Source organism: Culex pipiens, chromosome 2, assembly GCF_016801865.2.
Source record: "Culex pipiens pallens isolate TS chromosome 2, TS_CPP_V2, whole genome shotgun sequence".
NCBI classification, from domain to species: Eukaryota; Metazoa; Arthropoda; class Insecta; order Diptera; family Culicidae; genus Culex; species Culex pipiens.
The window spans coordinates 80,739,719-80,767,718 of NC_068938.1; the positions used below are offsets into that span (position 1 = coordinate 80,739,719).

General features: G+C 36.3%; 2 protein-coding genes across 2 annotated transcripts; both read right to left on the reverse strand.

Moving 5' to 3' along the window:
* Window positions 1-5,388: 5,388 nt before the first annotated feature.
* LOC120418298 (larval cuticle protein 65Ag1-like) lies at window positions 5,389-9,704 on the reverse strand. The gene has a single exon (XM_039580628.2). The coding sequence runs from the start codon at window positions 5,839-5,841 to the stop codon at window positions 5,461-5,463; it is 381 nt and encodes a 126-aa protein (XP_039436562.1). The 5' UTR covers window positions 5,842-9,704; the 3' UTR covers window positions 5,389-5,460.
* Window positions 9,705-12,578: 2,874 nt separating this feature from the next.
* On the reverse strand, window positions 12,579-27,887 carry LOC120418297 (trypsin-3-like). The gene is made up of 7 exons (XM_039580627.2): window positions 27,684-27,887; window positions 27,435-27,610; window positions 23,150-23,315; window positions 22,506-22,661; window positions 21,061-21,204; window positions 13,211-13,541; window positions 12,579-12,883 (listed from the first exon to the last, which is right to left on the reverse strand). The coding sequence occupies exons 1-7, from the start codon at window positions 27,753-27,755 to the stop codon at window positions 12,771-12,773; spliced, it is 1,158 nt and encodes a 385-aa protein (XP_039436561.1). The 5' UTR covers window positions 27,756-27,887; the 3' UTR covers window positions 12,579-12,770.
* Window positions 27,888-28,000: the final 113 nt, after the last annotated feature.

Here is a 28,000-nt window from a genome sequence, read left to right on the forward strand (position 1 = left end):
AAAGGAATAGAATAACTTTTAATTAAAGTGAAATTAAACAGAAATGCTCACAAAAAGTTGCTCTACTCGTTGGTTTACTTGGTTTTAGTAAATTTCCAGATTATCCAGCATCATTCAAACACGACCGCTTATTAGGCTTAAAATGGGTATATTTCCCCCATAAGAGAACATCAAATACCAACTTTTAAGAAATTTTGATAAAGTGCACCTTTTTCAAGTGATATCCATTTTTAGGTAACTTTTTTGGAAAATAGTCGCAGTTATTATTTTTTTTTTAAATTCGTATCCACGTTAGCCCACTTTCGAAAATATTTTTGAAAAGCTGGCCGGGCTCGCAACGTCAAAAAACGACGTTTGACAAGTTAGAACGACAGCGTCGCATTGATAATTGAAGGCCAACCCGAACCGACGGAAATAACTTAGGAATAACATTGTATGATATTTGAAAATGCTAAGACAATAACATTTTATATTATTTATAACAGGATTTGTTATTATTTTTTGTTATTTAAACAACAAATCCTATCATCCTAATAGGGTAGTTTTCCGACAACTCACACAGCAGTTGCCCCGACCCCTCTTCGACTTTCGTGAAACTTTGTCCGAGGTCCGTTTTTCGATATCTCGTGACGGAGGGGCGGTACGACCCCTTCCATTTTTGAACATGCGAAAAAAGAGGTGTTTTTCAATAATTTGCAGCCTGAAACGGTGATGAGATAGAAATTTGGTGTCAAAGAAACTTTTATGTAAAATTAGACGCTTACTTTATGGCGTACTCAGAATTCCGAAAAAACGTATTTTTCACCAAAAAAAAAAAAAACACTAAAAAAGTTTTAAAAACTCTCCCATTATCCGTTATTTGACTGTTAAATTTTTTGGAACATGCCATTTTATGGGAAATTTAAGTATACTTTTCAAATCTACATTAAACCAGAAGGGTAATTTTTTCATTTAGAACAAAATTTTTCGATTTAAAATTTTGTCAAAACTTTTTTTTTGTAAAATTGCGATGACTCGTGATGTTTTTAAGCAAACTCCTTAATTTTTGTAATTGTCTGCTCTATAACTTTGTAGAACATTATTACACTCTAAAAAATAACCCTGCAAAGTTAAAAAAACACGAAATTTAAAAATGAAAAATTTTGTTCAACAAGAAAAAATGACCCTTCTGGTTTAATGAAGATTTGAAAAGTACACTAAATTTCCCATAAAATAACATGTTCCAAAAATTGTTACAGTCATGTAACGGAAAATGGGAGAATTTTTAAATTTTTTAGTGTTTTTTTCGATGAAAAACACGTTTTTTCGGTATTCTGAGTACGCCATAAAATTAGCGTCTAATTTAACATAAAGTCCCTTTGACACCAAATTTCTATCTCATCACCGTTTCAGGCTGCAAATGATTGAAAAACACCTCTTTTTCGCATGTTCTAAAATTGAAGGGGTCCTCCATCACGAGATATCGAAAACGGACCTCGGATTCGTGATCACGGACAAAAGTTACCCCTTAGGACAAAGTTTCACGCAAATCGAAGAGGTGTCGGGGCAACTGCTGTATGTTGTTGTTGTTTATTTTATTAACGTGACTTTAACCTAGAGAGGTAATTCGTCACTTACTGCTGTATGAGTTGGCGGAGAATTACCCTAGATTGTATTGTATTATATTGCTTTTTAAATGTATACTTTATTATTTTTATTTAACATTGGCATGGAAACTATTGAAAATTTTGTTCTTGGTGAATTTCGATGCTTTCCAGAAAATACTATTATTTTAAATTGGGTGAATTTCTTTTCCGCTTACCTACTTTTTCCATCCTAAGTCCTGATCCTTATCATAACCTACAACTTTGCTGGATACACCAAATTGATCAGAAAATCCTCAAGATACAGATTTTCGAATACAGTCGACTCTCTGGCTGTCGATCTCCTCGATATCAATGTTGTTCCAGCCGTCAATAAATTTTTCAGTCCCATCAAGTAGCATGCTTTGATTTTTCGTTCTATGCTTTGATACCTCCTGCTCTCGACGGTCCCTTCAATATCGACAACGAGAGAGTCCACTGTATTTGTTAAGCTCTTTTCTTTGGAAAGTCGTCAAATTTTTATGGAGACTAGTGTAGAGAATCCAATGATGCAAAATGGCTTATTAGGACCTAAAGAATAATTTCCTCCAAATTAATATATAAAAACAAATTTAGAGAACTACTCAGGGGAACAGCATGCGATATTATCGGGCTGCTTTATCACCACTTTAACGTCGATTTACAGCTTTTAGGAAGGGTTTTCATCTTAAATCTAGTAAACGGATCCATAAATACAGTGAAATCTGCATTTCACATTTTTCTTAGTACGTTTACATAAAGTGACCTAATTTTTAAAAACTGTATTCAACATTTTAATGAAATACTTGTTTGAACGCATATCTGGTTTGTTTATCAACGATAATTATTTTTTTTTTCAATGAAATAAAATTTCTAAAGATAAACAATTTTTGTGGGTTTTGTTTTCAACAAAAAACAATTTTTCAAATCTACTCTTTACTGATAATTTCTCATTATTTTTTAGTTAGTAGGTATGTTAAATTTTCGTCTCTTGAAATGGACCAGATAAATTACGATGAACGGCTAGAAAAACGGTTCAACGTCAGCTTAGAAAGAGAAAATAGAGAAATAGGAAGAGAGCGTAGAGTTAAAAACAACTGAGAGAAACTGTTTGCACTGCTATACAATATTCAGTGCTATTTGCCATATGGAAGACACGCGAACCAATTGGTTCCAACGGGTGGCGTCGCGACGCCGAGTAGTAGCGGCAGGTGTGGGTGGGTTGATCTAGAGAGCCTGGAGCTTATAAGAGAACGGCCATCTCAAACCAAAAGTACCAATCGAAGCACGAGAACTGTCAAACGGAGGTACCAATCGAGTAAAAAACAAAGGATTTTGCTCGATTGGTACCTCTGTTTGACAGTTCTCGTGCTTCGATTGGTACTTTTAGTTTGAGATGGCCGTTCTCTAATAAGCTCCAGGCTCTCTAGGTTGATCGCGTTCATCGCAAACTTTGCTGTGTGGTGTGACGTCATTGCACAGTGGTCCGAAACCGAAATCTAGCGTGACAAAATTGAAAGCGGCCACACTTTAAGATTTAGAGCTTTAGTGTCTTCGGGACAAATGATCAGGGTCAATAGGGGCATATTTTGGTATGGTGGGCATTAGGGTGGTCCAAATTTTAGGGTGGTTCAGAATTTTTATTTTGGTGGGATGACGAGATAGCGCTTTGGTGTCTTCAGAAAAGTTGTAGAGAACACCATTTTGAGCAACTTTGCTGAAGAGCACAAAGCTCTATCTTCAAACGGGAAGTTTCTAGAGCCATTTTTGTAATTTAGGTATATAATAAATTTAATTATTTTGTTGATTCCTGAAATATTTCAGCCAAAACCTTGTTTCTTCTTTTACAACCACTAGATCATTTTGTACATTTTTGAGCCCTTCTAGACAATTGTAGATCTTGTCAAAATGAACATTATTATTCTTGAAAAATGAATTTTGGTCAATTCTATCAAAAGTTATGGGCAAAAAACGATAAAAAATGCTCATTTTCAAATTGAGATTAAATAAGTTAAACAAAAAAGACCCCCGAGATATTTTCAGCAAATGTACTCTAAAATGTGAACTTTCAGATGCTTCTACACCCAGAACTGGGCATCGGCATACGAGAGGATAAAGAGCACGATTCGGTAGTAAAATGATACTGTGTGCGGACGGAGAGGATACATCCCGAGATTACCGAGAGTACTTTACTCATGGTTCATTTTCCAAAAAAGTTCATCTATCAAAAAAAAAAAGTACCGGTACCGAGACTCGAACCCAAGACCTTCGGCGTATTGAACCGTGCCTTTGCCGTATGGGCCACCATGGTTCGGTGACTAAATGGCGGTCGTTTGTCCATATAAGCCACTCATAAGATGAACTGTTCCAATGAACGAATGAACACGCGAGAGGACTTTACTCTCGCAATATAGCACTTTCCTCACGTTTATTTTCGTGAGGACTATCCCCTCGTTCTTTAACTTTGGGTGTAAGAGCGAGGTCAAACTCCACCAGCTTTTCGAGTTATTCACATTTCAAAATGGCGTCTTTTTCGTCGTATTTTGGCAATTACTTTCGTTTTAAAGGTCCGATTTTTACTCTCTTAGAAGATAAATGTGTGTTTTGATAAGCTCTACAAAAGTCTAGAAGACACCAACTCGCTACAACACAAGCCTGAGTTGATAAATTCAAAAAACTCATTTTTTCATAAACACTTCAACTTAAATTACAAAAATGGCTCTAGAAACTTCCCGTTTGAAGATAGAGCTTTGTGCTCTTCAGCAAAGTTGCTCACAATGGTGTTCTCTACAACTTTTCTGAAGACATCAAAGCGCTATCTCGTCATCCCGCCAAAATAAAAATTCATAACCACCCTAAAATTTGGACCACCCTAATGCCCACCATACCAAAATATGCCCCTATTGACCCTGATCATTTGTCCCGAAGACACTAAAGCTCTAAATCTTAACGTGTGGCCGCTATCAATTTTGTCACGCTAGATTTCGGTTTCGGACCACTGTGCATTGTGGTGTGTTCATTTGGCGTTGGTTTCAAAGTAGGTCGTGTGGGATCTTTGTTCATTACAAGGGAATGATGGAAAGAGAGGAATCACAAATCCGTATAAATAATTTCAAGATTTTTCAGGTGTAAACCGAAAACGCGATCTAAAATTAAAATGGAAGAATAAGGCTTTTAACTGCTTATTTAATTGTCGGTGTACAGGACGCCGCACTGTTTAATCATTTTCTGACGTACATTCAACTTTGCAGTCCAAACCCAGTCATTGAATTGGAAAAATAAAATTCTTTTTCAAATTTTCTTTTCTTGATTTGTGTGCACCTAAGTCGAAGACCAAGATTGTTTACTTTTTGCTCTTTGGTCTGACAGTCTTGGTCTGACAGATTTGGTCTGTCAGTTTTATCATGGATTTTGGTCTGGTCTAGGCGAGGGATAGGACACAGCACCTTCCTGGTTCATTATTAAATAGTGTGATTGGGACTGCTTAAGGGGCTGTGATATTTATTTTGTTTTAAATTAATTTAAAATATAAATTGAAATAAAATTCTCGTAAGTTACACAGAAAAAAAATGATGGTAATATTCATCAGGAAATGGTGACAGATTTTGTGGCAAAAAATATGATTCATTTTACCCCAGGAAATGATGAATTTTCATCAGTTTTTGATTAATATTCATCTGGTTCACATTTTTACACATTTTTTATGTAATATTACACAAATAAAGAGGTAATATTCAACCTACCAAATTTTCAACATTCCAAAATTCAACTTTTTTTTCTGTGTATCAAGTTTACTATTATCGATTTTATTCAATTCTCACAATGTCTCTCTGATATTTTCAACGTTATTTCACATAACCTACTGATGGTTATTCGGATCAACCGGTGCCACCGGCAGATGAGCTCCCTGCGGATGGAATCCGGTCTCATCGGCGGTGTAGTTCAGCTGAATTTGCTGACCATCGGGTGAGGGATACGAGAAGCTTCCGGTTTGAACCAGCACCTGGACCTGTTCGGTTCCGGTTCCGTTTGCGTTGGGAACCTGGATCTGCTTAAGCGTTCCCACGTCCTGAACCTCGGTTCCGTCACTTTCCTGGAACGTGTATTGGAAGCTGCCGTCGGGCTGGATGTTGGAACTTTCGCTGACCAGTGACACTGGGGTGGTTGTGCTTCCTTGGGGAGCTGGGTTACAGCTGGCCACGGCAAAGAAGAGAACGATTATAGTGACAATGGAGTTCATTTTGAAGTCGGAGATTTGAATGGTATAAATTCCCAAATTATACTGTGCTAATCAAAGAATTTTTGTGGATTTTTATATCATGCAAAAATGCAAAAAAGGGCTTCAATAATCTAGCACTTGTAAACACCGAGCCAGGTAAATACACCGGATTGAAATAAAACAAATCACTGGCGGCTAATAATCATATTTATTGCCGCCACCACTCGCGTGCCCGACCGCGTTACACTCTGATTGTCACTCACTAACTCTTCTCATCTCTAGACGTCAACCATAGTTGATCTGTCAGCCAGTGTTGACCAGGGTTAGATTCCTACATCCCTCTCTTCCTTGAAAATGATAGATACTTCACAATTGATAATTTAACAGTTTAGTAAACTAGCTTGTCCTCATAATTGCCCTGATCTGAACAGACGAGTGGATTTATTTTTAATCTAGTATTTGTTGATAACAATAGTATTATAATCTTATATCTTTTGCTGAGTCAAACGAGCATTTATGTTTACAGTACAATCTCTTGTCACGCCCTTTGAACTTTGAACTAAGCCGTTACACTCAATGAAGTTTTGTCCTTTCACTCTCAGCTGTTCAATTTAATTGTTGCTCCGTCACATTTATTAATCTTGTAATTGTAAATCCATAATTCACTACAGTTAACCGCTATCCTATCGATCCAGTACTACCTCCTCCTTCACTTAAAACAATTTAATTTAAAGTTAATAGAATGCTAAGCGTTTCCCTATTTTCCTATAATTTGAGCAAATTTACTCAATAAATTAATGAGTCTAAAATCTTGTACGCAGCATTTTTCAGATAGTATTTTTTTATAGATTCCAATGCAAATAATATTAGATTTTATAAGACACTTGTTTCAGCCTCTTTCTAAAAAAATGACTTGTTTTTTTTTTGTTCCCTTTGTTTTGAGTCCGGTAGATTTGAATGAATAAAGATAATCCTCAACTATCGTTTCACAATTCTATGTCTTAAAACAATAACAGTCGCTCAAATAAGTTATTTGCCGAAACAAGCTGGAGCAGTCCTTTGCGCTGCAAGAGCTGATGGGAAAGTACCTATGCCCTGCAGTTAAAGTCTTAGCCTTCATTAACTAACTGACAAATTTTCTGTGATATAAACTTAAGCTTTCCTATCCTTTTTCTTCTCCCCTAGCAAAAGTAGCAGTTGTTTTAAACAGTTTTATCTGCTCTCGCTTAATTAATTGAAATTACTGAACTTATTTCGTCCAATAATTGTTTCTGAATTATTTTGTAGCTGTACGTATCTCCAAAACTCTGCATTTTGTAATTAGTTAGGCAAAATGTATTATGATAAGTGCAACTAATAAACATGAATTGAATATAAGTTATTTCTCATTCATTTTCTTATGGAGTTACCGATTATTAACAATTTCACGGTGCCTATCAATCAGAGCCCCCTGCATCAATACTCCTGTCACACATTCCCCAGCATTTAATCAACCCCATAAAGCAGCGTCTACAAAATAACTTACCACAACACCTAACTATTTCTACAATCAAATTATAACGGAATTGGATCCGTCAACCTGACAATTCTGGAATACGAAGACAACTTCGCACCCCCAAACAGAACCCTATCTTGCAACCATCCTCCTTCAAATCTTAAGGACCCCCTTAGTTCATCAGCAGTCTCCAGGTGAGCCGCCAGCCAACTCGGCTCCGGGCCGCACACACTCCGTCCAGGTCGGCACCCCGCCCGCCTGGCTCTCTTGCCATGCGCACGACCCAAAGGATCCGGTAAACCCAGGTGACTCTCTGAAAACCCGGTTTACCGTTGAGCTGCACTAGCTCGTGGTTCATCCTTCTCCTCTGTGTGTTGTTCACGCGGAATTCGGCCTAACGCAGTAAGACCTCTCCGAACGAAATACGTGTGCTGGCAAAACCTCCTCCTCCTGTGACCTGTTGCTAATGAAACTCAGTAATAAAAAAAGGTATTTTGTAGGTTTAATCACTGATTGTGTTATAGTATTTAAGAGCAGGTTAAAGTTTGGCTTTACAACTTCTACATTATTAGAACACAATATCTTGCCTCTTGTATACGTTTGATGAGTACATAACCTTAACGAATTAAAACAACCAACAAAACAAACCTTCCGCTTTAACGTTCCCAGATCTTTTATGGCCCCTATTGTAAGATTCTGCTCGCAACTAGGAGTCTGAAGGCTTGAATGGGGAGAGCACCCAAACCTCTTTTTACTCCTTCCACCCACGGATTCGATCTGACGACCCTTGGATTGCAAGTCCAGCCGCCGACCAGCGACTCTTCCAGGAGCAGGTTTGGTTTGGTGTGTTTTTTTTGTTCGTATATCAGGGAGACGACTTCTACGCCTGGAATGACTCTACGGCCTAACAACAACTAAGGGCGAAGACCAACGTTTTACTCCCCATCCGAATGGAAGTCATTAGAAGGTGGGAAACGAACCCCTGATCATCCGCTTACAACGCGAATAGCGTAACCATTCGACCACGCCTGCACCCAAACGAATTACCAAATACCCTAAACTTTCCTGTTACTTTTCAATCATTTCAACTGTTAACTTGTGCAAAAATGATCCCTAATGGCACTACTGAACTTCCTTAAAAAATATCCTTGTAGTTTGTACCTTGAATTCCTAACTTTAACAGTAACTGTTACTTACGACAATGTTACAATGATGACGAATAAAAATCTTTCTAACTTCACCTTTCGATGATCATACACAAGCCTGCAGCCCCTACCCCAGGCCTAAATATTAACAAGCCATCTATATGCTAGGCAGAGCGAAAATCCAGAAGCCTCCTCTTCAACAGGCTTCCCTGTAATCATCCACAAGCCATCTCTCCACCAGGCATGAGTGGACAATCACAAGCCTCTTCTCCCCCAGGCCTTACAGCAGATATTCACGAGCCATCTCTCCACCAGGCATGAGTGAACATCCACCAGCCTCCTCTTCACCAGGCTTCCATGTATTCATCCACAAGCCAATATCCGGCACTAAGCCATCCCCCGGCACTAAGCCAACCTCCGGCACTAAGCCAACCCCCGGCACTAAGCCAACCCCCGGCACTAAGCCAATATCCGGCACTAAGCCAACCTCCGGCACTAATCCAACCTCCGGCACTAAGCCAACCTCCGGCACTAAGCCAATATCCATAAAAACCACAACGGCTAAAATACTAACACCCCCAAGACCTACCGTTAATATTCACACACCATTCTTTTTACCAATACATAATAGAAATTTACTGCACTAAACATCAATAATTATCTTCCACATTTTTAACTGGAATTTCCACTGTTCGTCCAAGAAATCTACCCTAAAACCACTCTTTGCTGATTTTTTTTTAATTACCGTAACTAAACATTAACCAAAACTCCTATTGAACCTCAGCATCGTGTATCAGGTAAACATTGCACTTCCGCTAACCCAATTTTGGGTAATCTGTTTATTGCCAACTTGAATCTGAACCCCTTGATCGTGCATCATGAAAACAAAATTTCTCGAGAGTGCGCCCGTGCAGCACACATACAAACACGTTAACTCCGCGAAAAACCGGACATTTCACAATGAAACAACAAACACACACACCCTCAGTCCGGCTCCCCTTACCTTCTCTTCCTCTTCCTCCTGCAAAATATGTTTTCTCCTCGTCGCCAATGTAAACACCGAGCCAGGTAAATACACCGGATTGAAATAAAACAAATCACTGGCGGCTAATAATCATATTTATTGCCGCCACCACTCGCGTGCCCGACCGCGTTACACTCTGATTGTCACTCACTAACTCTTCTCATCTCTAGACGTCAACCATAGTTGATCTGTCAGCCAGTGTTGACCAGGGTTAGATTCCTACAGCACTCACCGGCGAGGTTGGTTTAATTTGCACTAGGACTTCAATTGTAACACATGATTGATAGTTGTGAATGCTCAATTTAGATGCATTCGTTGCTGCAACACAAACCTGTAGACTGTCTATTGTCTATACAAAAATGATATATGAAAACTCAAAAATCTGTATCTTTTGAAGGAATTTTTTAATCGATTTGGTGTCTTCGGCAAAGTTGTAGGTATGGATAAGGACTACACTGAAAAAAATGATACACGGTAAAAAAAATTGTTAAATTTTTATTTAACTTTTTTCAAAAGGGTCAAACAATCAATATTACGTCTTTTTGAAGTTTTAGTCTTGATTGAAAAAAAATTGAAAATATTTTTTTCGAAAAGATCGGAAAATTTTACGAATGTTTCATACTTTAAAAATGAAAATTGGACCATTAGTTGCTGCGATATCGACGTTAGAAAATGGTTGGTTGTTTGGGTGAGACTTAGAAAACATCAATTTTCCTGCTTTTTAAACCTTTGCATGGCAATATCTCAGCAACTAAGGGTCGTATCAACAAAGTTCAAAAAAGCAAAATATAGAGAATTTTCTCAGCTCTTCAAAATATATTTTTGTCAAAAGTGGGCAAACATGTGGATTAATTTAAAAAAAAAGAAAACTGCGACTATTTTCAAAAAGTTTACCTAAAAATGGCTATAACTTGAAAACGGTGCACTTTATGAAAATTTCACTTTGATACTTTTTGATAGCAAATTTGATTTTACATCGAAAAATGAAGTTGAAAAATTTTTGCGAACGATATTTCGATTTTTTGAAAAAATCAGTATTGATTCGAAAATTCATTTCTGAAATTTCTGAAAAGTTGGCATTTTATGTCCCCTAAAACATATCAAAAAATTAAAAAAGGTGTTTTTTTTTTGCAAATTAAGTTTTAGTGACAAAAAGTTAACTAAAAATCAATTTTTTTTACCGTGTATAATTTTTTTTCAGTGTAGTCCTTATCCATACCTACAACTTAGCCGAAGACACCAAATTGATCAAAAAATTCCTTCAAAAGATATAGATTTTTGAATTTACATATATGATTTTTGTATGGACAGCTGCCAAATTTGTATGGAAATTTGCATGGACAAACTAATGATGCAAAATGGCTTCTTTGGGCATACCGGAGGCACCAAAAAAGTTTCAGCCGGATTAAAAAATACAAAAAAAATCGAATGACCGAAATCTCAGAGAATTGCTCAGCTTTTATTGTACGTCAAAGTCCTGACATGTCAACATTAGGTGCTAGCTGAAAATTGTTTTTTGTTCGATCTGTCATAGAAAATAATGTTTCAAATTTTAATTTTTATTAAAACTCTCCACGAAAATCTAGTGCTGTGATTATTATTATTTTGGGCTAGGTATTACTTATTATCTTTTCAAGAATTCTGTTACATTGTTAAATCAAGTGACTATTAGCTTTGGTGAGGTAAGTGTTTTTTTAAAAGTTAAATTAAAAGATGATTAATTAATAAACATTAAAGGTTATAAAAGTTTTTTATGATGCAAATGATTTGCGAATATTTAATTTAACATTTGAAAACCACTTCACAGACTGAATCGTAAATAATTCACTGATTTATTCAAATTGGAGGGGACAAGGCCGTTATGGTTTGATGCTGACATTTAATATTTGTTAGTGAGAAAATAAACCATAATGCTGAGCAGATTATTTTTTCCATTCCAAACAAAATTTGTTTAATCATTTTCAAGTTGTGATTAAGATACAATTAAATATGTAAAATCTCGAATTGTAAATAATATATCGTTCATAAAAATATCAATAGTGATTAATCTTAAAATAACTTCAACAGAAGAAAAATTGTCAACAAGTCCTTATTGTCATATTAAAAGCAAAACAATTTTAATCAATGCAGTACCTGATGACAACATTCCAAAGATTTCAGCTTGCCATGCTTTCAATTTCCGTTCCGTTTCGTTATAACAATTGCAAGTTGGTGCCATAATGAACGAAATGTTTCTCTGAAAGCTCTGCACGAGTGGCGCATCGCCACCTTGGTTGTACGTTCGTGCTATAAAAGCTCGTTGCTACGATGCTTGGCGGTTTGATTTGGGAGTTTGATTAATTTCCGATCTGATTCAGTAAAATGTATTTGTTTTTTAAACTTTTAGTGGGAACTTTAATTTTTTTTATAATCATATTTTTTGCATGATATCAACTCGTTATCAATATCCTTAAAATTATTTTTTCAACGAAACAATACTGAATATTTTTAAATTGTAATCAGGAGAGAAAATAGTAAAAAAAAGCATTCAATAATAAGGATTTCCATGTTCAGTTGACGTTTTTACTGTAACGAAACTTTAACCCACCCAACCGCAGTATCATTTCGTCACGATGTTAATTATTCAAATTAGCACGTGTCCTCGCGCGGCCGTATGCTCGTGTTACGCATGTTTGGACTGGTCGTCGAAAACAACAACGACAGGGCAAAAAAAAACAGGGAAACGTTCCAATTTTCGATCTGCTGTTGGTAAATTAAATTTGCATTAATCGGGTTCACGCCGGAAGGTAAGCAAAACGGGAAGCGGGTTATTTTTTTGTGTGCTGCAACCTCTCGAGTTTGCATGCTTTGATCACACAACGTGCAATATTTCCGTGGTTCAGAGGGAGTGGGTGGGACCGATGACGGGGGGAGGGAAGGAGGATTTGTTTTTTAACTGGTGATATTTGTACCGGGTTCGATGTGGTGTGGTTAAGGTACCGGATAAAAATGACTTTTTTTGCATTTTTGTCTGCGGAAAGAAAATTTTCATGCATTTACGGATTTTTTGTTTGCAAATGTTTCACTAGATACCAGTTTTATGAAATAAAATAAATATTTTTGTTTCTAGAAATTTATTACCCGATTGCTACAATATTTTTCACTAGGAATATAGACTCAAAAAACAAAACAGAAAAAAACCACAAAGTTCCGGATCACGGCCCTTTCGAAGGATGGATTGACGTGGTTGCGGTCCTGGCTGCCAGAACCCTCATCCTTCGCATTCTCGCCAGTCCCAGTCAGTCAGTCAGTGATGGAATCGATAAATGACCGTTAGTGAAATGAATAAATTAAAGAGAAAAACTTTCAGCGCGGTTCCACTGCAGAATGATGCCACTGCTGCCGATTTTGGGTGGTTTCCTGGTGCATTAAAAAAGAGGGAGGTAGAGGTGGGCGACAAAAGTCGGTGAAATGTGGTGCTAGAATTTAGTTGGTTTAAGGTAGATTGATCTGTTTAGAGTTTATTTTGCATGAAAAATATTTTAAAGTTGAAAAAACTGTTCCGGTATCCTGTGCGTTGGGAAAGAATGACCAAGATAACAAAGAGTTTTGAAAAAAAATTGTACTGTCAAACAACAATTCTCACAAAAAAAAGAATAAAACGCAGTCCAAAACCAGATCAATCAACCCCTCTTTTTAACGCATAACGGTCACTCAATCAGAGCGTTTGAAATTCCACCCACGAACCTGGTGCAACCTGCTGCTGGGTCCCCCAGGAGGACCCCTGGCCGGCGGGTCCCGGTACAAATCCCGGTGCTAATGCCTGGCCAACGGTTGAACCCGAAGCTGGGAGTGCCGACGGTGGCACCACCACCCACAAACTCCCGATGGCCTCCACGATCCATCCCAGGTGGGGCTCCATCGGGGTGTAGTACGCCGTAGTTCTCCGCTGCATCGAGGCCACGCACTGGCCGGCGCTGACCGGGGGATTTATTTCCGCCAAAATGGCTGCTAATTTAAAGTTGCACACCAGGGCCGTGCCGCGTTCCTCGCTGTGCCGCAGGACGTCCGGATCCAGCTGGGGGGAGAAGTGAATGAATGTTGTATGCAAATCGGAACGCGGGTCTGTTGGGCTATTGATGTCGTTTATTTTATTGAATTTTATATTATTATCACATGGCGTGGCAGGGATTTTGGCTGACGGCGAATTTGTAACTGTTGATACAAGGGGATTAATTTACATCTGTTATTGTAGGCACAGGGGCTTAACATGTTGCTGTACGGAAGTGACAACGCGATAAATTGGAAATACATGTACGAATGTTGTTTGTTTATTTAATGAGAGGCGAAATCCGTTAAAGCAGCGTAGTTATAACAATATCGTACGATTGTTTTAATTGGTTGAAAACAACTTTATCTTGATTATATCAAATAATAAAATGTTAGTTTTTGATACATTTCGTTTAAGAGCAATTCCAGCTCAAATCAGGAATTTTTCTGATACTTTTGTACCCGACCCTCTCCGATTTCAATGAAACTTTGTATACATGTTATCCTAGGCCTATATAAGCCATTTTTGTGCATATGGAGCAAATAGTACTCGAGAATAACATTAGAGAAGGGAGTAAGGTATTAAAATATTTTTGTATTCTGTAATTTAAAAATTACTGTATCTCGAAGCCGTTGCGTCGTATCAAAAAGTGGTCAAAGACAAACTTGTAGGAAATTGGACGGGCTTACTGAAAAAAATACACTGAAACAAAAATACACGCCACATCTATGAGATTTTTTGATTTTTAAGTCTAAAACTTAAATTTGAAGGTGATGTCACGATTTTTTTTCGTTCAAAATTTTTGAGGAAATAGCCTAAAATGTTACTAAAAGACTGACGAAAAATGCAGGATGGTATGTCTCTCCTAAAAAAATACAAAAATCATTTACTAAAACTGTTTTTTTGAAAAGTGGTCTAAACATCAAAATTTTTAAAAACCGGTAGTGGGAATCAATTTTCCAGACAATTTTACATAAAAGTCTTTGTATTGACCACTGTCCTATGTCGAATCCTTGGGAAGATACAGCGGTTTTAAAAATAAAAATGTTGAAAAAACGGGATTTTTGGTGGTTTTTTGCATTTTCTATATGACAGACTTGGTTTTTCAGTCTCGTAGATATTTTTACTGGAAAGCTCGTCCAATTTCCCATAAGTTTGCCTTTGACAGCATTTCAATTGGATGTAAAGGCTTACAGATATAAGCTTAATTACATTGCTTATAACTGAAAATAGAATATTTTTTTCAGTGTGGTAGAAACCAGGATAGTAAATTTGATTACGTAAATATAAAAACGATATAAATCAAAGAGCTTTCAAAGGCAAACTTATGGGAAATTGGACGAGCTTTCCGGTAAAAATATTTACGAGACTGAAAACCCAAGTCTGTCATATACAAATTGCCAAAAACCACAAAAAACCCTTTATTTTAACATTTTCATTTTTAAGACCGCTGTATCTTCCCAAGGATTCGATATAGGACAATGGTCAATATGGAGACTTTTATGCAAAATCGATTCCCACTACCGGTTTTCAAAAATTTTGACTTTTAGACCACTTTTCAAAAAAACAGTTTTAGTAAATGATTTTTGTATTTTTTTAGGAGAGACATACCTTCCTGCATTTTTCGTCAGTCTTTTGGTAGCATCTTAGGGTATTTCCTCAAAAATTTTGAGCGAAAAAAAAATCGTGACATCACCTTCAAATTTATTTTTTAAACTTAAAAATTGAAAAATGACATAAAAGTGGCGTGTATTTTTGTTTCAGTGTATTTTTATCAGAAAGCCCTTCCAATTTCCTACAAGTTTGTCTTTGACCACTTTTTGATACGATGCAACGGCTTCGAGATACAGTAATTTTTAAATTGCAAAATACTAAAATATTTAAATACCTTACGCCCTTCTCAAATGTTATTCTCGAGTACTATTGGCTCCATATACACAAAAATGACTATACCTAGGATAACATGTCTACAAAGTTTCATTGAAATCGGAGAGGGTCGGGTACAAAAGTACCAGAAAAAAATCCTGATTTGAGCTGGAATTGCTCTTAAAATAATTAATAATAAGGCTTGGAATTCGTTTTTATTTGTATTTCCTTATTCCTTCAAAGCCGAGTTCTATTCTGCTTCGCACGTTATATTCAATATATTTAATGTGCCAAGCTACAGTCAAATATATGTTCGGTAAAAACTGCTTTTTGGATGACTGTTTGGGATAATAGAAAAAAAAACTTGTATATTTAAGATGTTCACAATAAAAGCTGACCTTCTGAAGACATCTTTAAAAAGTTTAAAATTGCTCATGTATTTACAAACTAGGGACCTATATAGGGAAATGAAATGTTCTGGGAGAAATTTCAAACACCCAAAGTCATACATTTAAGGTTAAAAAACTTGTGGTTTTTCTTTGGTGCTGGCGCGTTTCTTGCACCGAACAAGCACAAACATTACAAAAACTACCAGATTATTATAAACAACAGTTTTACAATGTTTGTGATTGTTATAAATCTAGTTTATGTGTGTGTGTGTGTGTGCAACCAACCAAACGGGACCACGCGGTCGCTTCTTACAAATTGAGTTGTTTCCATGTATTTTATTTTTAGATCTACATTCTATACATGCAAATAACTCGCATAGGCATTTGGAAGGTGTTAGCTCTGCCGAGCTTCGGTGTCCCATTTCTTCGCTGGCTAGCCGAGCGCGAGGTACTTCAGCTTTATTGACAAGCCCCGCCCTGAAGAACGTTTGCATCAATCGGATTAAAACGTTATTTAGAACTTCCGAACCCTTGTCAAATGGACAAGGACCCAGCGCGTATATAGTAACAGTAACAGTATTCCTAATTCCAATCATAGCCTACCAAGTCGCGATGGCCTAGTGGTTAGCATTTTTGCTTACCAATCCAAAGGACGGGGGATCGAACCCCGACTCGAGCGACTTTGGTTTTTCGTTCATGTTCAGAGTTTCAAGATTTATATGTCCTATGATTTCTCGTTGGGAGCAGATGGGAATCGAACCCAGGACCATTCGCTTACAAAGCGAACACCGTAACCAGTCAGCCACGGCCGCTCCTAATTGTTATAAATCTAGTTTATTGCCCAAAATTATTTTAAATTGATTCCAACCTTGTTCTTGCATAGTTTTGTTGCTCGATTTCGCCTCTCCATATAGGCTCTCTATTACAAACCAGTTAATCACTGCCCTAACAGATTTGTCCTAACAATTCTGCTCACACTTCACACATATATGAAATTTTTCAATATTTAAACTCAGTCATTAAAAAAGATTTATCGTTAACTGGAAATTTTAAGAGTTATTTCTTGAATTCATGAACAGGAACCATCCACAAACCACGTCGACAATTTTTTTTTGAATTCTTAAATAAAATCTTTTTTGTATGGAGCGTGAACAATCGCCAACCCAGCCCCCCCTCCACAGAAAAAAGATCACAATACGATTGCCACTTTGGAATTTTTGATCCGATACGTAAATAATTATGAATTTTTTTGGAAACATGCAAATTTAGGTCTTTCGGGCAAGAAGGGGCAAAATTTCGTATACATAGTCTAAAAATAAATTTCATTTTTTTCCCGAGTGGTTAAAATTTGAAAAATGCATTGAAATCGTTAAAACTTACTTTCAATTGGAAAGCAAAAACAGAGAAGGGGTCATCATGATTTCAGAGAACTTTCAGAAACTACTTATTTTCAAATACCTTTCAAATGAAACCAGAAGAATTAATTTTTTTTGAAAACTGCCAGAACTATACAAGTTTTAAGAAAAAAAATTGAGTTTTAGTTGTAGTTAATATTGAATATTTGGCCCTTTTGAAATGTTAGTCTTGATTCAAAAATTTTGAAAATATTTTTTCGGAATCGGAAATCGGAAAATTTCACGAATGTATCATATTTCAACATTGTAAATCAGACCATTAGTTGCTGAGACGTTAGAAAATGGTGGTTTGTTTGGGTGAGACATGGAAAACATATATTTTCATCACGGCGTGTTTTGTGGGCAACATTAAGAAGAAAAAAATAGTCATCGCTACTTTCAAATGTGTCTTATAGGAAATTTTCTCAGCATTCCAATGCTTTTGAGAGCGAAATGTTTCATCGAGAATTTTTTTAGATATCTTTATTTTAAGTTTTTTTGTTTTAAATTCATTCATCATTTAGCGGAAACTTTTCAATAACAGTTCAGGAAAATTGTAAAATGATGTGTTTTATGTGTCATTTACTCATCAAAATGAGCAAAATAAGATAAGAAACAACTTTGTAAAAGGTTGAAAATCGCTAAAATTTTAAAAATTAAGTTTCAATCAAGTTTATGAATACGTGGGATTTATTCAGAAATTAAAATCATAAAACATAATTTCATCATTTGTGTATATAAATATCAGCCGTCTGTTCTGATTTAGCTTAGATTTTTTTCTGGTTTGAGATTGTTAAGGGTATTACTTGATATTTATGATTAAATATGATATTTCCTTAACCAAACATTAACCTGTTTTTCGAAATGGGACTACAAATAACTGTGGAGAGTTTCAGGAGAAATCCTTTTCATGTGTATGAAAGGTTTTGTTTTAGTTTGATTTGTATGAAATTATCAAGGAATCAGCAATATTATAGACGACTTTTCTTTTTTAAAAACGTTTTACAAGTTCCTTGAGTTTTGTTTGAATAGCTTTTAATGGAGACTTCTGTTTTATTTTTTGATAAATTAATATTTTAATTTTGTTTAAACCAAAAAATGTGTTGGAAGGTGTGTTTAACATTCTCAGTTGAAACACACGAATATTATTGCTATTTTTAAATGCATTTTCAACAGTAAAACATTTAATAGTAGTATATTTTTACTTCATACTCATGAAAATATTACTTTTGAAGCTTGCAACAGTAATTTGTAGTACATTTTAGGTTTTAAATTATGTATCTATGTTCCTGGTTCATTTTGGTTCAAAAAAATATCATATTTATTCATAAAAATCCAATAACACCCTTACCATTCTCACACCTTTAACAATTTTGGTTCTATCAGCTAAATCAGAGCAGCCACGTGATATATGTACACACAAAAATGTAATAATCTATTAATTTTATTTTTTTTATTAATTTAAAAGCGGTTTTATGATTTTAATTCATAACAAATTTAGAATATTAAAAAACTTAGTTAAAATATAATTTTTAAAATGTTTGGCGATTTGCAACCTTCTACAAATTTGTTCCTTGTCTAATTTAGCACAGTTTGATGAGTAAATAGCACATAAAACACATCATTTGACGAGTTTCCTGAACTGTTATTAAAAAGTTTCCAATAAATGATGAATGAATTTAAAACAAAAACTTAAAATAAAGATATCTAAGAAATTTCTCGATGAAACATTTTGCTCTTAGAAGCATGGGAAAGCTGAGAAAATTTTCTATAAGACGCATTAAAAAGTAGCGATGACTATTTTTTCCTTAAGAGGTTGTTCTAGAAAACACGCCGTGTTCATGTTTTTAAACATTTGCATGACAATATCTCAGCATCTAAGGGTCGTATCCACAAAGTTCAAAAAAGCAAAATATAGAGAATTTTCTCATTTTTTCAAACGTCTATTTTCAATCACACCTAAAAATGGCCTTAACTTGAAAATGGTGCACTTTATCAAAATTTCACTCCAGAACTTTTTGATTGCAAATTTGATTTTACATCAAAAAATGAAGTTGAAAAATTTTTGCGATAAATATTTCGATTTTTTGAAAAAATCTGTATTGATTCAAAAATTCATAACTCAGTCAAAGATTTTTTGCACAACCTGGAAATTTCTGAAAAGTTGGCATTTTATGTCCCCTAAAACATATAAAAAAATAGTGTTTTTTTTGCAAATCAAGTTTTAGTGACAAAAAGTTAAATGGAAAATCACCAAAAAAATTTTATCGTGTATCATTTTTTCAGTGTAGTCCATATCCAAACCTACAACTTTGCCGAAGACACCAAATCGATCAAAAAATTCCTTCAAAAGATACAGATTTTTGAATTTTCATAAATCGTTTTTGTATGGACAGCTGCCAAATTTGTATGGAAATTTATATGGACAAACTAATGATGCAAAATGGTTTCTTTGGGCATACCGAAGGCACCAAAAAAGTTTCAGGCGGATTAAAAAATACAAAAATTAAAATTCTTAAAAAAAACCGCTTTCGTAGATAATTGCTTATATGCAAATAATTGCATGAAAAAAATGAAAAAAAAAATCTTTTTGAAATATCTGTTGTTTCTGTGTATTTTCTTTTGATAAAATTGATGTTCATTTTACACAGCTTTGTATCCACGTGGTTTATGGACGGTCCCTTTGGAGTTTTGGAACTAAAAATTGCTGTAATTTTTGACCCTAAAGTCCAAATTGACCTGTCAAAAAATAAAAATGTTTGTTTTTAGAGCTCCAAAAGTGCCCGAATATCACTTTTCTCTAAAACATAACCCTAAATTGCCACGTTCAAAAAACTGATTTTTGAAGGTTTGCTCAGATCTGGAGTTTTTTTTTTAAAGGTCCAATAAACCAAATTTTCAGTGTTTGCTTTTTGGGTGTTTTTTAATACCCCTGACTCAAGGCGGTTTTGAAAACACCCAAGAAGCAAAAACTGGAAATTTGGTTTATTGGACCTTTAAAAAAAAAAACAAAAAACTCCAGAGATGTTTTTTATAAATTTGGTCGTAGAAGGCGTAGATAACGAGATAATATTTTGGAGTCTTGGACAAAGTTGCTTGGAATAGCAAGCTCAACAACTTTTTAGAAGACAACATTATTCCCAAAAATATTCATGAGAAGTTAGATTTTCAAAATCACCCTAAAACTGAACCACTCTTATTTTCAATCAACCCAAAGGTGACCCTTTCCATTTGCAACAACTCTTCTGAAGACACCAAAGCTCCAAAACTTCACATTTTTTCCAAAATTTCATTTTCGACTTAATTTTACGATCGGGACCACTGTGCAATGACCAATTTCAGAATGGGAAGAAGCCTGGCGGCCCAATTCCGTGGTCATTGCACGGACAAGTTCTCGATTCATCGGAGCAGTAAAAATCACTTTTTCAATCATAGCTTGGCAAAATCAAACCATTCGTCGTACTCTATAGCTCTAAAAATGATGCAAAAAAAGTTAATTAATAGGTTTTTATTGTGTTCGTATATCGAATAGTCTTAATCATAATTAAAAACTCTGCCGAAGACACTAAATTGATCAGAAAATTGCTTCTCAAGATTCAAATTTTCGAATATTTGCACGTCACTTTTCTATGGAGAGCCCCCAAAGTTGTATGGAGACTTCAATCATGTAAAATGCCTTACTTGGACCGAAAGAATCGATGGGCAAAATTTTATCCAAACTTTTCTTTCCGAAATTCTAGAGAACTGCTTAAATAAGTTAATTCACTAAAAAATGCATTTGAAATATCCAAAACATTGATTTTAATAAAATTTTTTTCTGAGTTTGACCTTACGGATTTTGTCCATAGAATTGTTAATAAGTTGTTTAAAAAATATTACAAACATAATTCAACTTACCAAACAGGACTGCGATCCACTAAACCTGTACTCCACGCAACGACCTTCCCCTCCTCCGTTGATCCTTCCTCTGTTCCGCTCATCGCAGACCCACTTGTCGAAAAAGCTCACATTCCGTACCACCGTGTAAGGATAATTGGATGGCTGCAAAAAAGTAGTACAACGAAAAACAAAAAAAAAAGTATTACTACAATAATCCCACCAACAGATAAGTGCAATTACTTTCACCACCCACCCAGCAGCACACTGGCTGTTTGCAGCAGACAATGAAAAATTGTTAACCAGACTTTTTTTTAAATTAAACCACCCGAGTACAGAAGTGGACGCCGCCGCCGCCGCCACCGCTCCGAGTTTTCCAAACTGTTTCAACTATCAATAAATTACACAGTTGAATGAAATAATTCTCACGAAACTTGCGCGTAGGAGTGCGAACGTGGAGTGGTGAAACCGGAGGGAAAATGCACACCTCCCACAACCTTTTGTTCCGCGGAACAGATTGTGGCAAAGTGCATCGCTTCCGTTTATGGACAGTGGGCGACAGTGCGTTGAAATGGTCAGATTCAGCTGTTTAGTTCAGGTTCAGGTTCAGGTTCAGGTTCAGGTTCAGGTTCAGGTTCAGGTTCAGGTTCAGGTTCAGGTTCAGGTTCAGGTTCAGGTTCAGGTTCAGGTTCAGGTTCAGGTTCAGGTTCAGGTTCAGGTTCAGGTTCAGGTTCAGGTTCAGGTTCAGGTTCAGGTTCAGGTTCAGGTTCAGGTTCAGGTTCAGGTTCAGGTTCAGGTTCAGGTTCAGGTACAGGTTCAGGTTCAGGTTCAGGTTCAGGTTCAGGTTCAGGTTCAGGTTCAGGTTCAGGTTCAGGTTCAGGTTCAGGTTCAGGTTCAGGTTCAGGTTCAGGTTCAGGTTCAGGTTCAGGTTCAGGTTCAGGTTCAGGTTCAGGTTCAGGTTCAGGTTCAGGTTCAGGTTCAGGTTCAGGTTCAGGTTCAGGTTCAGGTTCAGGTTCAGGTTCAGGTTCAGGTTCAGGTTCAGGTTCAGGTTCAGGTTCAGGTTCAGGTTCAGGTTCAGGTTCAGGTTCAGGTTCAGGTTCAGGTTCAGGTTCAGGTTCAGGTTCAGGTTCAGGTTCAGGTTCAGGTTCAGGTTCAGGTTCAGGTTCAGGTTCAGGTTCAGGTTCAGGTTCAGGTTCAGGTTCAGGTTCAGGTTTAGGTTCAGGTTCAGGTTCAGGTTCAGGTTCAGGTTCAGGTTCAGGTTCAGGTTCAGGTTCAGGTTCAGGTTCAGGTTCAGGTTCTGGTTCAGGTTCAGGTTCAGGTTCAGCTTATACATTAGTTTTATTAAAAGTCTGGTTCAAGCGTTAAACTCCCACTGTCCCCACAGGATTCCGCCGGGGCGTTCCGGCAAACATCGTGGAAAACCCCCGGCGGCTGGCAACCAGAGGAAAAAAAAACGAAGCACTCACCCCGACAGAGTTGTTATAAATGTTTATGAAACAGTTTTCATTAACTTTGTTGCTAGCTGTGGTTGTCTGTCCGCCGGTGCTGGTCACGTTCGGGGGAGGTCCTTGGAGCTCGATCCACTGGACCGAGGAGTTGTTCAGCGGCAACGGGCGGTCAAGCTTATCACGTGCAAGTGGTGCCACATTTTACGAAATGAGCCGCCACCGTTGGCGGGTTTTGGATCGCAGGAGGGATGGAATGGAAATAAAAGTTTATTAAATTTATTAAAATTAATTTCTGCGCTTTTCCCGCCTCAACTGGTTCAGCAGGGAAGCGAGCCAGCTGACGGGAACAATGTGAGTGTGTGTGTGTGTGTTGACATGGGGCTGATTTGTGTGCTGTGTTAATGTAATTAATGTTGGCGCGGGCTTCGCGCTCATTTTGTAAGTGATCCGCGGGTAGCAAAGCATCGGGCGTTTTCCCCGAACGCGGAATGTTGTTTGCATTGCTCACAGTGAACTAATTTAAAATAATTAGTTTGAAGCCGCAGGACATGTTTATTAATAAGCAAAACATTTTCAAACTCGCACACACACCACACATAGATGAAATTAGTTTAAATCTGTTCAACCCCCCTCTCGGCACTGATCCAGTTCTGATTGATTACCTTGAGTAGTGCAATGTCGTGCTCGCCGGAAGTTGCGTTGTACGCCTCGTGCGGAATTACGGAGATTACGTTGCGTCTTACGGTGCTGCTGGTGTTGGTCCCAGCTGCTCCGGATGCACTTAGATTGCCAGCCATGATGAAAGTTTCGCCAGGATTAATAAGTCGACTGGACCGTTGGGAGTTTAAGCGTGATGCGGTTTCGATTGGGGATTGAGAAATTGAAGAAATTAAGGAAAGTTATCTTGAGACGAGAACAATTTGTCTTATGATTTATTATCAGGAATTGGTTTTGATGAATTTGAACAGCATGATCCCTCTTGATAGGAATAGATTAACATTGAAATTTTCATTCTTCAGATGCCGTAAACCGGGGTGACTTTGATAGGATTTCAATTTGGTTTTTCTCAAGATTATTATTTTTAAAACATGTACTGGGGTAGGCCACACAAAGTCCATGCAGTATTTTGGATTAAAAGTTTTTTCAATAGTGTTTAGAAAAATAGTTACGTTAAAAATTCTTAGTTTAAATTCCGGGGTGACTTTGATAGTCATAGTTTTTCTTGTTAAAATCATATTTAAGATGTTCAAATTTTATTTGTACGTTAAATATATCATCACTAAAGTAGTTGATAAAGTTTTTAGGAAAAAAAATCAATATTTATACTTAGTTAACTAAGTTTATAAGCTTTTTAGCAAAATACATATCAATTTAAAATTGTTAAAAAGTCGGAACTTTGCCTGAAATTTGTTAGAACAAGTTTTGTTTATAAAATTATCGATTTATATTGCATTTTATACTGAATTCAAAGCACGAACGAATCACAAGTTTTCACATTTTACATAAAATTTGTTCAACTGAAATTGCCTATAAATTTGGAAATTTATTTTTAATTGTGTTCCAAAAACACACATTATTTATTATTTACAAACTTATTTAACCTTCTCCTAGTGGAAAATTGTCCAAAGAATCCGAAAATGCATTCCGTTTTCCGATTCGAAATCATGTTCATTGAGAAAATCAAGACACTTTGAGAAGTTTAAAATAATGACTTTCATCAACATTTTTTTTTAAATTATAGTTAACTAACAATTTAAACTTCTCAAAATTTTATGAAAATTTCTTCTTGAGGTACTTTGAACACTTCTCTACCACGGTCAGTATGATTCTAAACAATTCCGTACGTATTTTAATTGTACTCTTCATTTTGCGGAAAAATCTTATACCTATCAAAGTCACCCCGTTTTACGATATTGCATTTTGAAGTCAAAAGTAAGTGATGGAAAAATATTAATAAAATTAAAACCTAAACTAGATTTTCCCGGAAAATGACGAGTACAGATAAAATACGTAAGGAATGGTATGAAATCATACTGACCGTGGTAGAGAAGTTTCCACGTACTTCAAAAAGAAGTTTATAAAAAATCTTGGAAGGTTTAAAAAGTAGAGCAAATTTGATACTAAATATGAAAACTTTTGATTCGTATTTCGTATTCAATTTTAAATGCAATATATGTCTCTATGTTTTTAAACAACACTATTTATTTAAAAAAATAAACAAAATTCTGAATCTTTAACAATTTAACCAATCATGTATATGTTTTTTGTTGAAAAGTTTTAAAACTTATTGAACTCAATAAAAACATTGATTTTTGTCTTTGAAATTATAGCGGCACCCTAAGTGATGGTAAATTTTGGGAAAAAAATTTACCCATTTAATCTGTATTTAACAAGAACATCTATGACTATCACAGTCATCCTGGAATTCTCAATAAAAATTTTAAACGCAACTGTCTTTTTGAACACAGTTGAATTTTTTTTTCCAAAAATGGTGCAGTAAATATTAAAAAAAATAAAATCTTGAGACAAACCTTGCCAGTTGAAAAATATTCCAAAAATATATCAAAACCCTATCAATGCCACCCTGGTTCACGTAATTTAGTTAAATGTTTACAATTTAACGGTACACATCATTCAGAGCTTGTTGGCAACTGGGTTGCAAAAATATTAGAGACAATGTTTTCAATTTGAATGCTTTGTTTTGTAAGTCAAAAAATGCAACGTTGCTTCTTAAGATTTGCCTTAAAGTCTCCATTGCATTTTAACGTCAAAATAGTTATGTAAATATTTAAAAATTTGATAATGAGTTTTCTGGTCGATTTAGTGTCTTTAGCTTATATGTCTTTAAATTATATGTAGATCTTTTCTAGAAAAAACGTTACTTAATCCAAATGGCATCCCTCTACACGGCTTTTTGTGGCGATCAGACCCGACCATTTGAGGTTATGTAAATTCAGACCATTTTTAAACTGCTTGTAATTTTGGATAGGTAAGTCAGATCATAAAAAAATCTTAATCCACAAGAAAGGTCATTTCAGAATAATATGGCAGGTTTGTATGCAAATTGTGAAATTTATATGCAGCAGTTTTTTAAGCATAACTTTTAATGTGTGTTGCGACGGAGCACGTCCCAAATACGGCCGAAGCAGTCCCCTCGTTCTACGTCAGTGTTAAGGTAAGAACAAGATTGTCCGTCAGACCTGGACGCAAACGCAAAATTTTGCGCCTGTCATCATAGCCTGCCAGTCATCGACCATTGAACAAAGCAACCCCTGTTGATTGTTCGACTGACAGTTGTTAGAAAAATCGAACTGGCACAGCGTTCTGCGTTCACCACTGCGTCGAACGGACAATCTTGTTCTTAGCTTTAGTGTTTGTTTTGTTTGACTGGTGCCCGTGCTGTCGCTTGGCAAACGATTAGAAGAATCAAAACAATCTGAGCAAGCGGGAGCACGGGCGCAGCTGGACAGGTCAGCTGCGAAAAGACACCATAATTGTAAGTTTATTGTTAAATTGTGAACGTTCTGATTGTAATTCATTTATTTAATAAATTACGGTTTTGTAGCATGTGAGAAATAAAAGAATTATATTTCGCCCTGCTCACGAAAACGGTGCCCGGAGTAGCACCTTCCCGCCTGTCTCAACAATGTGCTTTTCTAAATCTTAAAAATTTCAATAGGGGCTTATGGGACCCAAGACGAATCGAATGAGGTCAATACGGTCAAAATCGACTCAGCCAGTGACGAGATATTCCAGTGACATTGATTCGGTACACATGTCTACATACAGCCAAACACACAGACATTTGCTCAGCTGGTGATTCTGAGTCGATATGTACAAATGAAGGTAGGTCTAGGAGGTCTAATTAAAAATTAAATTTTTCGAGTGAGCTTTTCCTCATTAAAGTGAGGAAGGCAAAAACGTTACTTAATCCACCGTGGCTTCCTCTTGCCTAAGGTCCTAATAAAAATAAGTTATGAACTAAAAAAATCAAACTACCTACAGACTATTTGTACAGAATATACAGACAACGCATTTGACAACGCATTTCCTTGGCGATCACATTCGGCTCTTTGCGGGTGTGTTGAGAATCACCCTTTTTTGTAGTCGTCCAAATAGATTGTTTATCATAACTTTAAAACGACTCAATGAAAATGTACAATTTTAAATACCACGCTGTTGGACCTGGAAGTGAACCTAGTGGACCACATCTGGACAAAAATTGTTCAGCAAAAACATATTTTTGGTCAACATCCCCACCCGCAACACCCGCGACAGACACGGACGACGACACAAAGAGAAACGCAAAAAAGAACTTTTTCAAAACTTTTTTTTCGTAAAATCGCGATAACTTGTGATGTTTATAAGCAAACTCCTTATGTTTGTTTATCAAAATTTTTGTTTTTGTCTGCTCTACAATTTTGTAGAACATTTTTATACTCTAAATAAATGACCATGCATAGTTAGAAAAAAAACACGAAATTTTAAAATGAAAGAATTTGTTCTGAATATTTTTTTAAATAGTGTTTTTATCGATGAAAAATAGTTTTTTTAGAAATTCTGGGTACGCTTATCTATTTTTACATAAAAGTCCCTTTGACATCTAATTTCTATCTCATCACCGTTACAGGATGCAAATTATCGAATTTTTTTCGCATATTCAAAAATAGAAGGGGTCGTACCGCCCCTCCGTCACGAGATATCTAAAAACGGACCTCGGGTTCGTGATCAAGAACAAAATAAGAATTTAAATTTTCAGCAAAACATATTTTTTTGACCCTTTGATTTTTGAAGAAATTTCAGAAAAAAAACTTGAAAACAATAATTTGAATTGCGCAACCAATAATTCAAACGAGGATTAAAAATACTAATGAATAAAAACAATCTACCATCAGAACTCCATAGTTAAATTATCAGAATCTAAAATTCAATCCCTAGAATACTCACGTCACCCGGCCCGACTGGGGCTCCCGAACATGCACACATCCGGCCGTCGTCAGAATGTACTTATCCTTGATGATGATGCCACTGCAAATATGCCTGGACGGCACAGATCCACCATAATTCGAGGAGGGAGGCTGCAACTGACCGACAATTGGCGGAGCACTGGACCGGATGGAAACCTAAAACAGTTTGAGGGTGGTGGGTGGCGATGACTACTGGTGATGATCCAGGTGAAAAGTTCCACCTACTCACCTGATATGGTGCCAGGACGGACCCGGAACTGGTCGAAACCAGCAGCATCAAACCCGTAATCAACAGCCACATTTCAAACTTGCTGGTGTTTGGTTTTGAGTTGGAACTTAACTCTTGCCTGAATTTGGGAAAACACGAAACAACCCCTTTTGCAGCTGAAGCTGACCAGAGAATCTAGTATAACTAAAATCCAGAGCGAGAGTGCTTTCAGTACCTGGAAATTGTTCACTCTGACGAAAGATCGAGAAAACAGACAAATCTGCTTATCTACACTGTTTGAGGAGACGATTTAATGCTCAGCAAATAACACATGCACT

Excerpts from the sequence above, each read along its gene's own strand:
- LOC120418297 (XM_039580627.2), bottom strand. The coding sequence starts at position 27,755 with ATGTGGCTGTTGATTACGGGTTTGATGCTGCTGGTTTCGACCAGTTCC. Across the intron at positions 23,316-27,434 it reads CCCCAGTCGGGCCGGGTGAC|TCGACTTATTAATCCTGGCG; the intron begins GTGAGTATTCTA and ends CCAACGGTCCAG. Across the intron at positions 22,662-23,149 it reads ACGACATTGCACTACTCAAG|CTTGACCGCCCGTTGCCGCT; the intron begins GTAATCAATCAG and ends GCACGTGATAAG.
- LOC120418298 (XM_039580628.2), bottom strand. The coding sequence starts at position 5,841 with ATGAACTCCATTGTCACTATAATCGTTCTCTTCTTTGCCGTGGCCAGC.